General features: G+C 43.7%; 1 protein-coding gene across 6 annotated transcripts in view; it reads right to left on the bottom strand.

Annotated features, from left to right (window-relative positions):
* The window catches only part of LOC141051266 (solute carrier family 22 member 15-like), a 353709-nt gene that overhangs the window by 256806 nt on the left and 83277 nt on the right, over positions 1 to 13626 (bottom strand). For 5 of the 6 annotated variants that reach the window (XR_012220613.1, XM_073548125.1, XM_073548124.1 and 2 more), the window contains exons 2-4: positions 3500 to 3643; positions 2225 to 2357; positions 1362 to 1526 (exon numbers count right to left, since the gene is read on the bottom strand). Coding sequence is in view for 5 of the 6 variants with exons in the window: in XM_073548124.1 (XP_073404225.1) it covers positions 1362 to 1526; positions 2225 to 2357; positions 3500 to 3643 (442 nt within the window). In the remaining variant the exon portion in view is untranslated. The remainder of the gene's footprint in view (positions 1 to 1361; positions 1527 to 2224; positions 2358 to 3499; positions 3644 to 13626) is intronic. The other variant, XM_073548126.1, reaches the window with a different exon arrangement.

Raw genomic sequence — 13626 nt, 5'->3', positions numbered from 1 at the left:
TACTAATATGAGGCTGTGTGCACACATCCAGAATTCCTGCGGCTTTTATGCGTATTTGCCGCGTTTTTTTTGCCGTGAAAACGAGGCGAAAACGCATAAAATAAGCAGCCCATTGAATTCAATGGCATTCTGCACATGCTGTGCTAATGCTGCATATTTTTCTGTGGCAAAATTGCATCACGGAAAAATACGCAGCATGCTTATTCTTTGTGCGGAATCGTGGGGATTCCGCACACATAGGAATGCATTGTTCCGCTTATTTTCCGCATGTGGCTATGCCCAACATGCGCAAAGTAAGCGGAAAATGTGACGATGTTACCCAGGCTCTGGAGGGGAGAAGACTTTCCTCCAGGCCCTGGGTTTACAATATACCCGGTAAAAATTAATTAAAAAAAAAACAAAACGTGATACTCACCTTCCGGCATCCCTCGCTGCGTTCCCAGGCCTCAGCGATGCTCTTGCCAACTCCCGTTCCCAGTGACGCCTTGCAGCAATGACCTTTGATGAAGTCGTGGTCTCGCGATACCGTCAAAGGTCATTGTCGCAAGGCATTGCTGGGAACGGGACCTGCCGGGAGCATCACAAGGATCGGGAACGCTGCGTGGGACGCCGGCAGGTGAGAATAACACAAATTTTTTTTGTATTATTTTTAACTTTATACCTTTTTACTACTGATGCCGCATAGGCAGCCTCAATAGTAAAAAGTTGGTCACACTCGTCAAACACTATGTTTGACGAGTGTGACCAACCTGGCAATCAGTTTTTCAAGCGATGCTACAAATCGCTTGGAAAACGCTAGCATTCTGCAAGCTAATTACGCTTGCAAAACGCTAGTTTATCGCGGGACATACGCGGAAATTACGCATGCGGAATTCTAACGTAATTCCCGCGGCAGGGAGTTGCGGAATTCCCGCGGCAGGGAGTTGCGGAATTCCCGCGGCAGGGAGTTGCGGAATTCCCGCGGCAGGGAGTTGCGGAATTCCCGCGGCAGGGAGTTGCGGAATTCCCGCGGCAGGGAGTTGCGGAATTCCCGCGGCAGGGAGTTGCGGAATTCCCGCGGCAGGGAGCTGCGGAATTCCCGCTGCAATTCCGCAACGTGTGCACGTAGCCTAAAAATTGCAGCATCTTCCCTTTACGTTATCTCCATTCCAGGTTGTTACAGCAGGAGACAGACACTGCAGGGATTCCATGGTGATAGTTCATACACAGCTTTTTGCCCCCTCGATCATCACCATGCTATTATGTATATTTGAAGGAACTGTAAAGTTCAATAGTGCGTCAAGGGGTGAAAGACAAAAACACTGACAGATTACACTAAATGTATGTTTACATGACATCAATTAGTTGAGGAGTCAACCTACCTGTCAATGCCCAGTAGGATTTTCCAACATATTCTTGTGTTAATACAAAAGATACCAGGGCCATACCCCCATTCATTATACCAACGAATAATCGTGAAAAAGCGAACATTTCATAGCTCGGAGCCAGGGCCGTTAGGTACCCAAAAATAACATCAAAACAGAGTCCTGGAAAGAAAAAGAAAGCAGCATAACCAAATCATAAAATGAATACCCAAGTCCATAAACCCTGAATCATGTTAATGATTGGTTGCCCAGCTTGACATTAGACAGCCGCTTCAGAAGCACATAAAAATATACAGCAGAAAGTTATAAAGATTACTATCAAAATCTCAATAATAAGGGATCCAAGCGAGTGAATTTGGCCATGTTCTCATGTTCTTTGGCCTCCACTGGCAGTTCCACTGAGACGACAAGAGTACAGCAGAGGCCACAACATAAGCAACTATAAGTGGAGTTGAGCAATTTTGGAGAGGGAGGACAATATGGTTGGGTTCCTTAAACTGTCTGGTAGTCAAACCTATGTCAAAGTGCACCTATGGACGGGTGCCCCGGCAGAGATTTTTTTTTTTTTTTTTTATAACTACACGCTCAAATGTTTAGGAAGAATGCAGACTATGCCGACTATGGTATGTCCATCACACCTCGAACAGGTTATTTACCCCTTGTGTGAGGTCATTTAATAAAAGCTGATCTCCACTCAATTAGATATTAGCCTTGTGTATTGCATCAGTGGCACACTGATTTTGGAAGTGCAGAGTAATAGTTACCCCTGCTTTTGGGGCTTTGGCATTAATATTTGCTCCTGGAACATTTGAGAAGTAAAAAGCAAAAAATATACTAGCATATATATATATTTAACCTACCTGTTAAATATACCGGTCTCCTTCCTAGTTTATCTGACAAAGGTCCAAATAAAAGGTTCCCAATGAGCAGCCCGGCAAAGAGTAATGAAGATGCCAGATTGACCTTGTATGCGTCATGCTGAATTAAGTGCCACTATAAAAAGAAAATGTAAACATTTTGGACAAATCCCAAGCATGAATTTAATTTACTCTGTGCTAATAAAGGACCTTGTGCCTTACACTATCAAGCTCTCAATCTGCGCCGGTTCTCCGCCATCTCCTTTACTCAAAAATCACATCTCAAAACAGGTCACTGACTCTCATAAAATAAGCAAAACTAAGCCCAGAAATCCCAGAAGTCAGGTAGTGCATCTAGAATTCTGTTAGATGCTGCCAGCTGTGTTATACAGTCAGCACTTGCTCCTAACAGCAGCAACCCGAGCTAGCTCCTATAACTGCTGTCACCATATAAATGCCCCAGCAATATCTGACAGGGGCATTTAAATGGTGCAACTGTTCGTCCCCCTGATAAAATTGTGAGTCGCCACAGCAGTCAGAGGCAAATAAAAGTCCCATATGTCCACCATATTGGTGTTCCTCGGTACTCCGGGAATCATCAGGCACATAATGGCTGAATATCACAGTCATCATCTGCTGGGAAATATATGGGCTCAGTTCCTGAGCCCACATCACAGTGAGGGAGCTAACATTTGACTTAACCATATGTCATGTGTTGGCAAGGGGTTAAGGCTGTGTGCACACGCTGCGGATTTTGCTGCGGTTCCGCAGCGGTTTTGGCCGCTGCGGACCCGCAGCAGTTTTTGCTGCGGTGTACAGTACCATGATTCCCTATGGGAATCAAAAACCACAGTGCAGACAGTGCGGAATTTTCCACGCGGATTATCTGCGGTTTTCAATCCGCAGAAAGAATTGACATGTCAATTCTTTCTGCGGATTCTGCTGCGGTTTGCCATCTCCTCCATTTGAGGAGATGAAAAACCGCAGGGCAAAACCGCAGAGCAATCCGCAGGTAAAACCGCAGGTCTTTTGACCTGCGGTTTCACCTGCGGATTTTACAAAATCCTCGAGGATGAATCCGCACCTAATCCGCAGCGTGTGCACACAGCCTAAAGCAATAGTGTATTGTGGGTTGTTTTTTCACAATGTCACTCAAAATTATTTTTTGCATTTTTTAATGCTTTATGTAGTGTCCTGCAAAACACAAGCTGGAGAAATAATAAAAAAGTTATTAGCTATACTAATCAAAATATGAAACATAGAATAATGAATACTTGCCTCTGATACTATGGAAGTGAAATTGTCAGTAAAATGAACATGCTTTATTACATCTGTATCAGCAGATGCCTCTTGTATGTCAATATGATATTCAGGTATGGCTCCCACAATGACAATCAGCATGGACTGACAAGCCACATAAACCTAAAAGTGACAATAACAATACTGAGTACAACGCTGACAATTCTTTAGTAAAGGCATAAACCGCATATACCGTATTTTTCAGACTATAAGATGCACCGGACCATAAGACGCACCTAGGTTTTAGAGGAATAAATTAGGAAAAAAATTTGAAGCAAAAAATTCTGTACTTAGTGTCTCCCATCCTGGTATGCATGGCTCCATTATCTCTATCCTGGTATGCAGACACCCCATCTCCGTCCTGGCATGCATGGCCCCATCCCTATGATGGTACGCATGGCCCCATCCTTATCCTGGTATAATTGGCCCCCACCCCCATCCTGGTAAACATGGCCCCAAGCAGAAAAAAAACAAACAAAAAAAAAAACATTCGTACCTTCCCTGCATGCCATCCCAGCACCCTGCTCCTGTGCCAGCAGCTGCTTTATGCTTGTAAGCAGTGCATGGCAGTAACATCATGCGCTGCTTACAAGCCGCCGAGGACAGCTGCTGGGATACTCACTGTTCTCCATGCCGGGACGATGTGTGTGGAGTGCAGTAAGTATTCATTGCTCTTTGGTGAGCACAGTGTCAGCCGCAGCCACCAGGTTCCTACAGCTGCTGGGCTTTCACATGTGCCACTACTAAAGAGAAGGAATATTCATTGCATTCCACGCCTAAGGGAGTGGAATGTAGTAAATATTCATTGCCGAAGCAGGCACACTCGAATGCTGGTAGTTGCAAGAAGCCGGCTGCTGCGACTAACACTATGCTCGCTATAAAAGGGAAATGAATATTCACTCCTTTCCACACACATGGGTGTAGAATGGAGTGAATATTCTTTTCTCTTTAGTAGCAGCCAGCTCCTGCCTTCTGTGACCCGCTACTCCGCCGATGCCTCTCCCCCCACAGCAGGATTAGGGACATCCAGACTAAAAGACGCACCTCCCATTTTCCTCCACATTTTTGGAGGAAAAAGTGCGTCTTATAGTCCGAAAAATACAGTAAAGGTTTGGGGTGTTTTTACAAAGTATATTTACACAGTAAGTTGAGACATTTGCTGAATGATATGATTAACTTTTTTTACAAAGTGTTTTCTTTATTAATGCACAGCTCTGCAGTGAGATAAGGCAAGAAGACTGTCAGTCATTACATGTCTCCCACTGGTAATGCCCCTTTCATTCACAATAAGCTCTGGAGGTAGACTCTGTAGGAGATCTATGTCCAGTCCATAGATCTTACCAGCTAATTTACATATTAAGAAAAATGTGAATTTCTTTGCAATAGAACATTGGATCACAGATATCAAGGTATCATTTTATTCAACTTTCTATGACCTGCATGCCCATATAGACTGATTTCTTTTAAAGGTCCACATACAGAACAGATAAAAGTTAGCCGTATCCAATCTCAGTGAGGAATGAGTGGAACAGGCTGCCACGAAAGGTAGTGAGTTCTAATTCAATGGAAGTCTTCAAACAGAGGCTTGACAGACATCTGTCTGAGATGGTTTAGTGAATTCTGCATTGAGCAGACGGTTGGACACGATGACCCTGGAGGTCCCTTCCAACTCTAACATTCTATGATTCTATAATAATTTCAGCTGACCATCTGATATAGATGAGGGCCTCCATACTCTCCTCTGAAGGGCCTGTCACACTAAGAGATATCGCTAGCAATATCGCTATAACTAGTGACGTTATAGCGATATTGCTAGCGATATCGCTATGTCTGATACTTACCTCCGACCGGCTCCCCCGCTGCTTATCGCTGATCGAGCGAGAACTTTCAGGACTGTTTCTCGTCGTCAGCTTCCTGTGGCGCTTCCTGCTGTGACGACGAGCGACGCGTGGAGCCGGGCGGGAGGACGCAGGATCGCCTGGTGTGACAGGTAAGTAGCGATCCCCGTCCCCTGCGATGTCGCTGGTGAGATCTGCCTGTGTGGCAGCTCACTAGCGACCACTTAGCGATGTACCAGCGATCCTGACCGCGTCATATCGCTGGTCAGGATCGCTGGTACATCGCTAAGTGTGACAGTACCTTGACAGATGATCGCAGGGGAAAGAAGTACCAGTCTGTTGGAATTTAAATGGCTGATCCTTTTATTTTCTGGGAGATAGACCAGCTTTCGCCTATCTCACTGGAGAAAACACATGAACGTTCTGATAAGAACCCTTGTGTACGGAGGAGACTGGAAAGATGAATCTCGTGTGTATGGCCAGCTTTAGAATTGAACTCAACCCCCAATAAATGCTCCAACAAATGTACTACCATTATAGTTTCTGTAATACGCTAGCTTATCTAGGGGAGCTATGTGGAGGCTTATTAATACCGATGCAACACGTGAATGGTGTGCCATTATCTCCCCCATGAACAGCGATCACCATCACATTCATGCATGCCACTATGATGTCAAATGCATGAAGTACAAAGAAAGAGACAGAATATTATGTCCATACTGCATTTAAGATCTGAAATAACATGGTTCCCGAAAGAAATCATTGGTCTGATAACCTCCTTCTCAGCTCTATTCTGCCATTACCATCATAATTATATCCATGATGCTTCCGGTGCGCTACCAATTGGAAATGGTCATGATAAAGCACTGGGGTTTTTTGCAATTTATTCATTTATCATGTTGATAGGAACTGCCATAATATTCTGGCGATTGCTTGACAGCGGAGAGTCTCATTAATCCCAAGAACTGGGATTCCATATTCACGTCTCTTTTTCTAGAAGCTAAGGACCTGACATGTACGGCCTTCCGAGCACTGCAATAAGCTAGGAGACGCTGAACGTAACGTCAAATCAGCAGATGGATCTAAGGGCTATCTGAGAACTCCACCATGTAGCAGGCTGACAATCACTGCACAGAATGTCACAGCTGTTGGTAAAAGGTGTAAAAAAAAAAAAAGCAACCAATGTCTTGTGAATACGCGGATCATGCTGTGCTGCCTTCACGGAAGCTCACCTTCCTGCCACACTCATTGTGTAATGGACACTTGAAGGCTTTATACTGATTCTACAAGTCCAGTGGAAAGGCACAATTATTCCAACATCAATTAGGGCATCTTGTTATGAAGATGAGCTTGCAGCTAGAAGTATTGTGCATCATTAGCTGGCTTATGACTTGTGGTTAACCGGCACTTACAAGTCAATGTGGTTTACAATGTGAAAGAAAAGTAAAGATTTTCTAGGAAGGCGCTCACATTAAAATAATCTAAAACACTGACCAGACATACAACTAATTACTAAGCCAGTACACACAGTGGTGTGAAAAGTGTTTGCCCCCCCTTTCTGATTTCCTATTCTAAAAAGGCGGTTCATGCTCGGAAACCCTCCAATGTGGCTGAACAACAACAATTCTGCAAGGATGAGTGGGACAAAATTCCTCCAAAGCGTTGTAAAAGACTCATTGCCAGTTATCGCAAATGCTTGATTGTGGCTGTTACTGCTAAGGGCGGCCCAACCAGTTATTAGGTGACGGTCTAGGGGGCAATCACTTTTTTCACACAGGGCCCTGTAGGTTTGGACTTCTTTTTCCCTTAATAATGGACCTTCATTTATACTTGTGTTATCTTTGTCTAATATTTACATTTGTTTGGTGATCTCGTGAGTGGAACAGGCTGCCATGAGAGGTGGTGAGTTCTCCTTCAATAGAAGTCTTCAAACAGAGGCTGGACAGACATCTGTCTGGGATGATTTAGCGAATCCTGCTTTGAGCAGGGGGTTGGACCAGATGGCCCAGGAGGTCCCTTCCAACTCTACCTTTCTATGATCTGAAACATTTAAGTGTGACAAACATGCAAAAGAATATGGAATCAGGAAGGGGAAAACACTTTCACACCACTGTATATAAACACACTCACGCACCGATCAACTGTAACATTAAAACCACTGAGCAGTGATATCAAACATACTTACCCATATCCATATAATACAGTTGTGGCCAAAAGTATTGACACCCCTGCAATTCTGTGAGATAATACTCAGTTTCTTCCTGAAAATGATTGCAGTCACAAATTCTTTGGTATTATCTTCATTTAATTTGTCTTAAATGAAAAAACACAAAAGAGAATGAAGCAAAAAGCAAAACATTGATCATTTCACACAAAACTCCAGAAATGGGCCAGACAAAAGTATTGGCACCCTCAGCCTAATACTTGGTTGCACAACCTTTAGCCAAAATAACTGCGACCAGCCGCTTCCGGTAATCATCAATGAGTTTCTTACAATGCTCTGCTGGAATTTTAGACCATTCCTCTTTGGCAAACTGCTCCAGGTCCCTGATATTTGAAGGGTGCCTTATCCAAACTGCCATTTTCAGATCTCTCCACAGGTGTTCTATGGGATTCAGGTCTGGACTCATTGCTGGCCACCTTAGAAGTCTCCAGTGCTTTCTCTCAAACCATTTTCTAGTGCTTTTTGAAGTGTGTTTTGGGTCATTGTCCTGCTGGAAGACCCATGACCTCTGAGGGAGACCCAGCTTTCTCACACTGGGCCCTACATTATGCTGCAAAATTTGTTGGTAGTCTTCAGACTTCATAATGCCATGCACACGGTCAAGCAGTCCAGTGCCAGAAGCAGCAAAGCAACGCCAAAACATCAGGGAACCTCCGCCATGTTTGACTGTAGGGACAGTGTTCTTTTCTTTGAATGCCTCTTTTTTTCTCCTGTAAACTCTATGTTGATGCCTTTGCCCAAAAACGCTCTACTTTTGTCTCATCTTTCCAGAGAACATTCTTCCAAAACGTTTTAGGCAAGTTTTGGCAAACACCAGCCTGGTTTTTTTTATGTCTCGGGGTAAGAAGTGGGGTCTTCCTGGGTCTCCTACCATACAGTCCCTTTTCATTCAGACGCTGAGGGATAGTACGGGTTGACACTGTTTTACCCTCGGACTGCAGGGCAGCTTGAACTTGTTTGGATGTTAGTCGAGGTTCTTTATCCAACATCCGCACAATCTTGCGTTGAAATCTCTTGTCAATTTTTATTTTCCGTCCACATCTAGGGAGGTTAGCCACAGTGCCATGGGCTTTAAACTTCTTGATGACACTGGGCACGGTAGACACAGGAACATTCAGGTCTTTGGAGATGGACTTGTAGCCTTGAGATTGCTCATGCTTCCTCACAATTTGGTTTCTCAAGTCCTCAGACAGTTCTTTGGTCTTATTTCTTTTCTCCATGCTCAATGTGGTACACACAAGGACACAGGACAGAGGTTGAGTCAACTTTAATCCATGTCAACTGGCTGCAAGTGTGATTTAGTTGCTGCCAACACCTGTTAGGTGCCACAGGTAAGTTATAGGTGCTGTTAATTACACAAATTAGAGAAGCATCACATGATTTTTCGAACAGTGCCAATACTTTTGTCCACCCTCTTTTTAATGTTTGGTGTGGAATTATATCCAATTTGGCTTTAGGGCAATTCTTTTTGAGTTTTTTCATTTAAGACAAATTAAATGAAGATAATAATAACAAAGAATTTGTGTTTGCAATCATTTTCAGGAAGAAACTGAGTATTATCTGACAGAATTGCAGGGGTGTCAATACTTTTGGCCACAACTGTAACAGAACAGCAATGTATATGTAAAAAAAAAAAACGCTATACTGTAGCTCTGCATGGCATTGGATCAGGTTTTGTTTTTTGCGCACCCATAGACTTGAATGGGCAAGTCTCCTTCAACACAAGCAAAAAACTAGTGCATGCTGCGATTTTTTCACAGGATCTGTACATGGCTGTGCACATGAATCACTGATTTGCGATATATCTTTAAGAGACCCCTATCGCTTGCTACTAGCCCATACGCCTGGATTAGACATTGCAGGATTTACTAGATTCCTGAGCTTTCCTGCCAGCTCTCCACCAAGAATGGGATTGTCATTTTGGTAGTAGATGAGCATCAAAGACCCCACTAATTTCACTATTTTTTATGGGTCAATCAGATGCCATAAGAGCCAATATATGGAAAACCATGCTGAATTGCATGAAGTGTATAAGAAAGAAGCTGGAAACCCATCGACGTGTAACATTACAGTACATACCTCAACCTGCGAGGAGAGAGCTGACCTCCATTAGTAAGGTCATTAATAACCCTTTCAGAACAATTTAATACATGGCATTTACGAGAGTTGGGGGAATAAACAGCACAAATTAGACTGTCACCTCTGATCCTCAGATAATCAATTAACAATGAAGCCATTTGCATAATGAGCTTCACGAGAAGAATGAATGACATTACAAGCCAACGTTGTACTACGTGAAGCCAGAGGTCACAGGGGCCCAGGCTATATAAATAGATAGAGAGACTATGTATACACTTGTATACAGACCATCCAACGGTGGAGCAATGGGGAATCAGACTCCTAGGTGCCAAATATCATGTCTGTCATACATGTCCTATAGACACTGGATGGGCATGTTATATTAAGAGGCATCAGGGCAGATTGATAAATCTCAGTGCACCATGGCTATATGTTAGCCATGGGAAGAAGTAGTGTGGCTGTGTAGAGAAGGCATAAATGCAAAATTGCCCAAAATTTCAATTAAAAAAAAATATGAAATTGCCCTAAAGTTCCTGCTTTGAGCAGGGGGTTGGACCAGATGACCCAGGAGGTCCCTTCCAACACTACCATTCTATGATTCTATTGTAGAAAATAAAGATGGGTCACAAATCTCAAAGGACTTGAATTTAGACATCCATGTATCACAGCCAGAGTATGGAAAGCGACACACAGACTGGCCCGCAGGGCTCCTGACCCGAACTTGAGACCCGCACAGGCATAGATGAGGCTGTCATGTTTGGGTCAGGAGAACAGCAACCAAACCATGATACGTGGACATATGCATGAGGCTCTGGTTTACATGACTGAATAAACAAAAGGTATAAAAAAAGGAATCCACATTTAAATGTTGGATATATCCATGCAGATGGAAAAGTGGCACTCGCCAACCATAAAAAAAGAACATTTATTCACCATTATACAAGCACTCCCATCAAAATTTGTATCCTCCTAATATATAGCAATCATCATATTATACAGCACTGTGTAGTTACAATTGCTCATTTTGCCTTTCTACCCAGCTAATTATTCTGTTTTCCATTAGGTCTGTATCATCACGTGATTAAAAGCTGACTAGCTGAAGCCTTCTAAGGCCAACTCACCTTGGCCAACTGTATAGGAGATCTACTATAAATATGCCCACCAACATCACTAATCACCTGTCCACTGTACAGTGCGATATGAAACTATACAGTAATTGTTTTCAGACTTTTCCTTAATAACACTAACTAGCATAGCCTAATACACGGCGATACTCTATTCTATTACATAGAATATGCCATAAGTGCAAGTAGTAGGTGGTCTCAACTATGGAACACTCTTGGTTATTGGGAGGAGGGGGATGACTGCCAATTTACACCTGTAAAAATGGAGAGGTGGTAGCACTGGTCCGTGTCCTCAACATAGACGTCTATTGGAGCCACTGAAAGAGCAGTCACATCTTGATACTTTTACAAATTGCCTTTCATTTTCTTCGGACAAACAAAATGGAGGAAAAACTTGATCCAGCGGTAGATGGGGTTGCGTAATACTTATCTAGCGGTTGTATCATGTTGTTAGGACATTTTATAGGATACTACGTTAAGAGGGTAGAAGGGCAAGGTATGAGTGTCCACACCCCGAGTGTGAGCACAGTGCGGCCATGCTTGGCTTTCATATGGCTCATGTTGTAGGTGGCTGGTTCTCCTTCCTGACCTCTAGTCCCTAGTTCCCCAATTCCGGATGTTCACTCTTCTTTTTCTGACCTGGCTCACTCCCGAACTCGCCTCGCTTTCTGCTGCCCTGCTCCTTGATTGTGGGCTTCCGTTTCATTCCTGCTATGGGCGCCTGGCTCTGACCCATGTCTAACCACGCTCGAGTTTGATCCTGGTCTCAGTTCTTCAGTACTTTCCTGCTCCTGTCATTGCTGCCAGCTTGTAACTATTTTATGGGTTGCCACCTGGGGATCATCCGAGAAAGGGGTCGATAACCATACTTGATGCCGTTATGGAATAAAGCGGAGATGGGTGCGATAGGAGTAAAGTTGTGAGAAGTATTCAATTATGGGATGCATTTGATCCAGCCGGGCTATTCATCACACCAGGTACAGCATTTAATGGGCTGCAAATTGAACAGCACAGACACCAGCCATAAAGCTTTATCTTAGGCTTTGTTTTCGCAACTCAGAAATAAAACTTCCCATAAACCATTCCACGAACAGCACCGTATAGTCAGACACAACAGGCATTTTGATCCTCGCTTCGAGCGAACGATTCCTCCTCTGCAGGATTTTATTCTTTTCCCATTTTATCTAGATTATAGAGCAGACCTTCACATTCGGCTACAGCACTCCCTTGAGGTTTCAACGGTAAGTCCCAAAAGATATAACACTGCCAGTATTCACGACTGGGGAATATCCACTGGGCAAAAAGAAAAAAAAAACGAAATATGTTGCGAGAACGTATCAACTAGCTGTTATCTTCAGATCTTTCTTTTCCATTATTCCATAGTCTGAACTGCATCATAATGGGTACAACACATGTAATCCACACTAATATTTCACGTTACTCTACGAAACCCACTCGGGATATCAGACAGCAGGCTAGAAGCATGAGAAGATGGGGATGTGAGAAAAAGAAACGTAATACAATTAGGGGAACAGAAAAGGAAGAACATTTTATTCACCTTCTAACACAATATTAGATATGGAAGTCTGTGCTGGTACTGCACAACCAACATGGGGCGCCATATATGGATGGTGTTTCTAAAGATCCTCTGTCATCTACTGAATACACCCAATATACAGTGCTCAGGTATACACGTTACCATGTCTGATACAGCAGGACAAACTAGGCAGCCAACTCAGCTGGGAATAAAGCTACCAATGCCGACATTTTGGGGCAATTTTACGGTCTTTTTCAATTAAAGAAAAGAAAAATTCAATTACCGTACTTCTGCAAAGTCTACAGTATTTTACCCCTCCATGCCTTGACTGTAGGCCAATATAATGCTCAGCATTCTTACCACTTCTGATTCTGGAGCTAAAAAGTTATTATTCTATCTGCCTAGCTATGCTAGGAGTTGTATTTTTAATGTTGCATCTATTTAGCCAAATTTATCAAAATAAATATAAAAAAAAAAAAAAAAAAATAAAAAAATCAAATACAGGGATTTTTGTGAGTACTCACCGTAAAATCCCTTTCTCCGAGACGCTCATTGGGGGACACAGAGACTCTGGGGGACACAGAGACTGTGGGTGTGTGCTACTGCCGTCTGGAGGCCGACACTAAGTGTAAAAAAAACAAGTTAGCTCCTCCTCCGCCGCATACACCCTCGCCCCGATAGCGGGCGGAAACCAGTTTAGTGCCAAAGCAGTCGGAAAAGCTGACAGCAATTTAGCTCTACCGCAAAAAATCATATGTCTGAAAAAAAGGACCACTCTACAAATAAGGGTTTATACCCATCAAAAATAAACAAAAGCCAACTGGTACTCACAAAAATCCCTGTTTCTCCTTCGTCTCATTGGGGGACACAGAGACTGTGGGACGTCCCAAAGCAGTCCCTGGGTGGGAGCAACTCATCAATCTACACCGCATGCCTACCTGTTCAAAGGTGTGCCACTGCTGCCTGGAGAATCCTCCTACCCAGGCTCGAATCCGACGAAGCCTGCGTATGTACGTTGTAATGTTTAGAGAACGTGTGCAGGCTTGACCACGTTGCCGCCTTGCATACCTGCTCTGCCGAAGCCTGATGCCGAAGCGCCCAAGAGGCGCCCACTGCCCGAGTGGAGTGCGCCCTTATTCCAGGTGAAACCGGCGTGCCTCTAACACGGTAAGCCTCTTGAATAGTAAGGCGAATCCATCTGGCTATGGTCGACCGTGAGGCCGCGAGCCCCTTCCTGCGCCCTTCAGGGATCACAAACAAAGAATCTGTCTGGCGAAAAGGCGCTGTCCTCGACACATACCTCC

The sequence above is a fragment of the Dendrobates tinctorius genome, unplaced genomic scaffold (assembly GCF_039654945.1).
Source record: "Dendrobates tinctorius isolate UK_male_01 unplaced genomic scaffold, ASM3965494v1 ptg000156l, whole genome shotgun sequence".
Taxonomy (NCBI): domain Eukaryota; kingdom Metazoa; phylum Chordata; class Amphibia; order Anura; family Dendrobatidae; genus Dendrobates; species Dendrobates tinctorius.
Note: the sequence above shows the minus strand (reverse complement) of the source record. Positions and strands in the feature narration are given on the sequence as shown.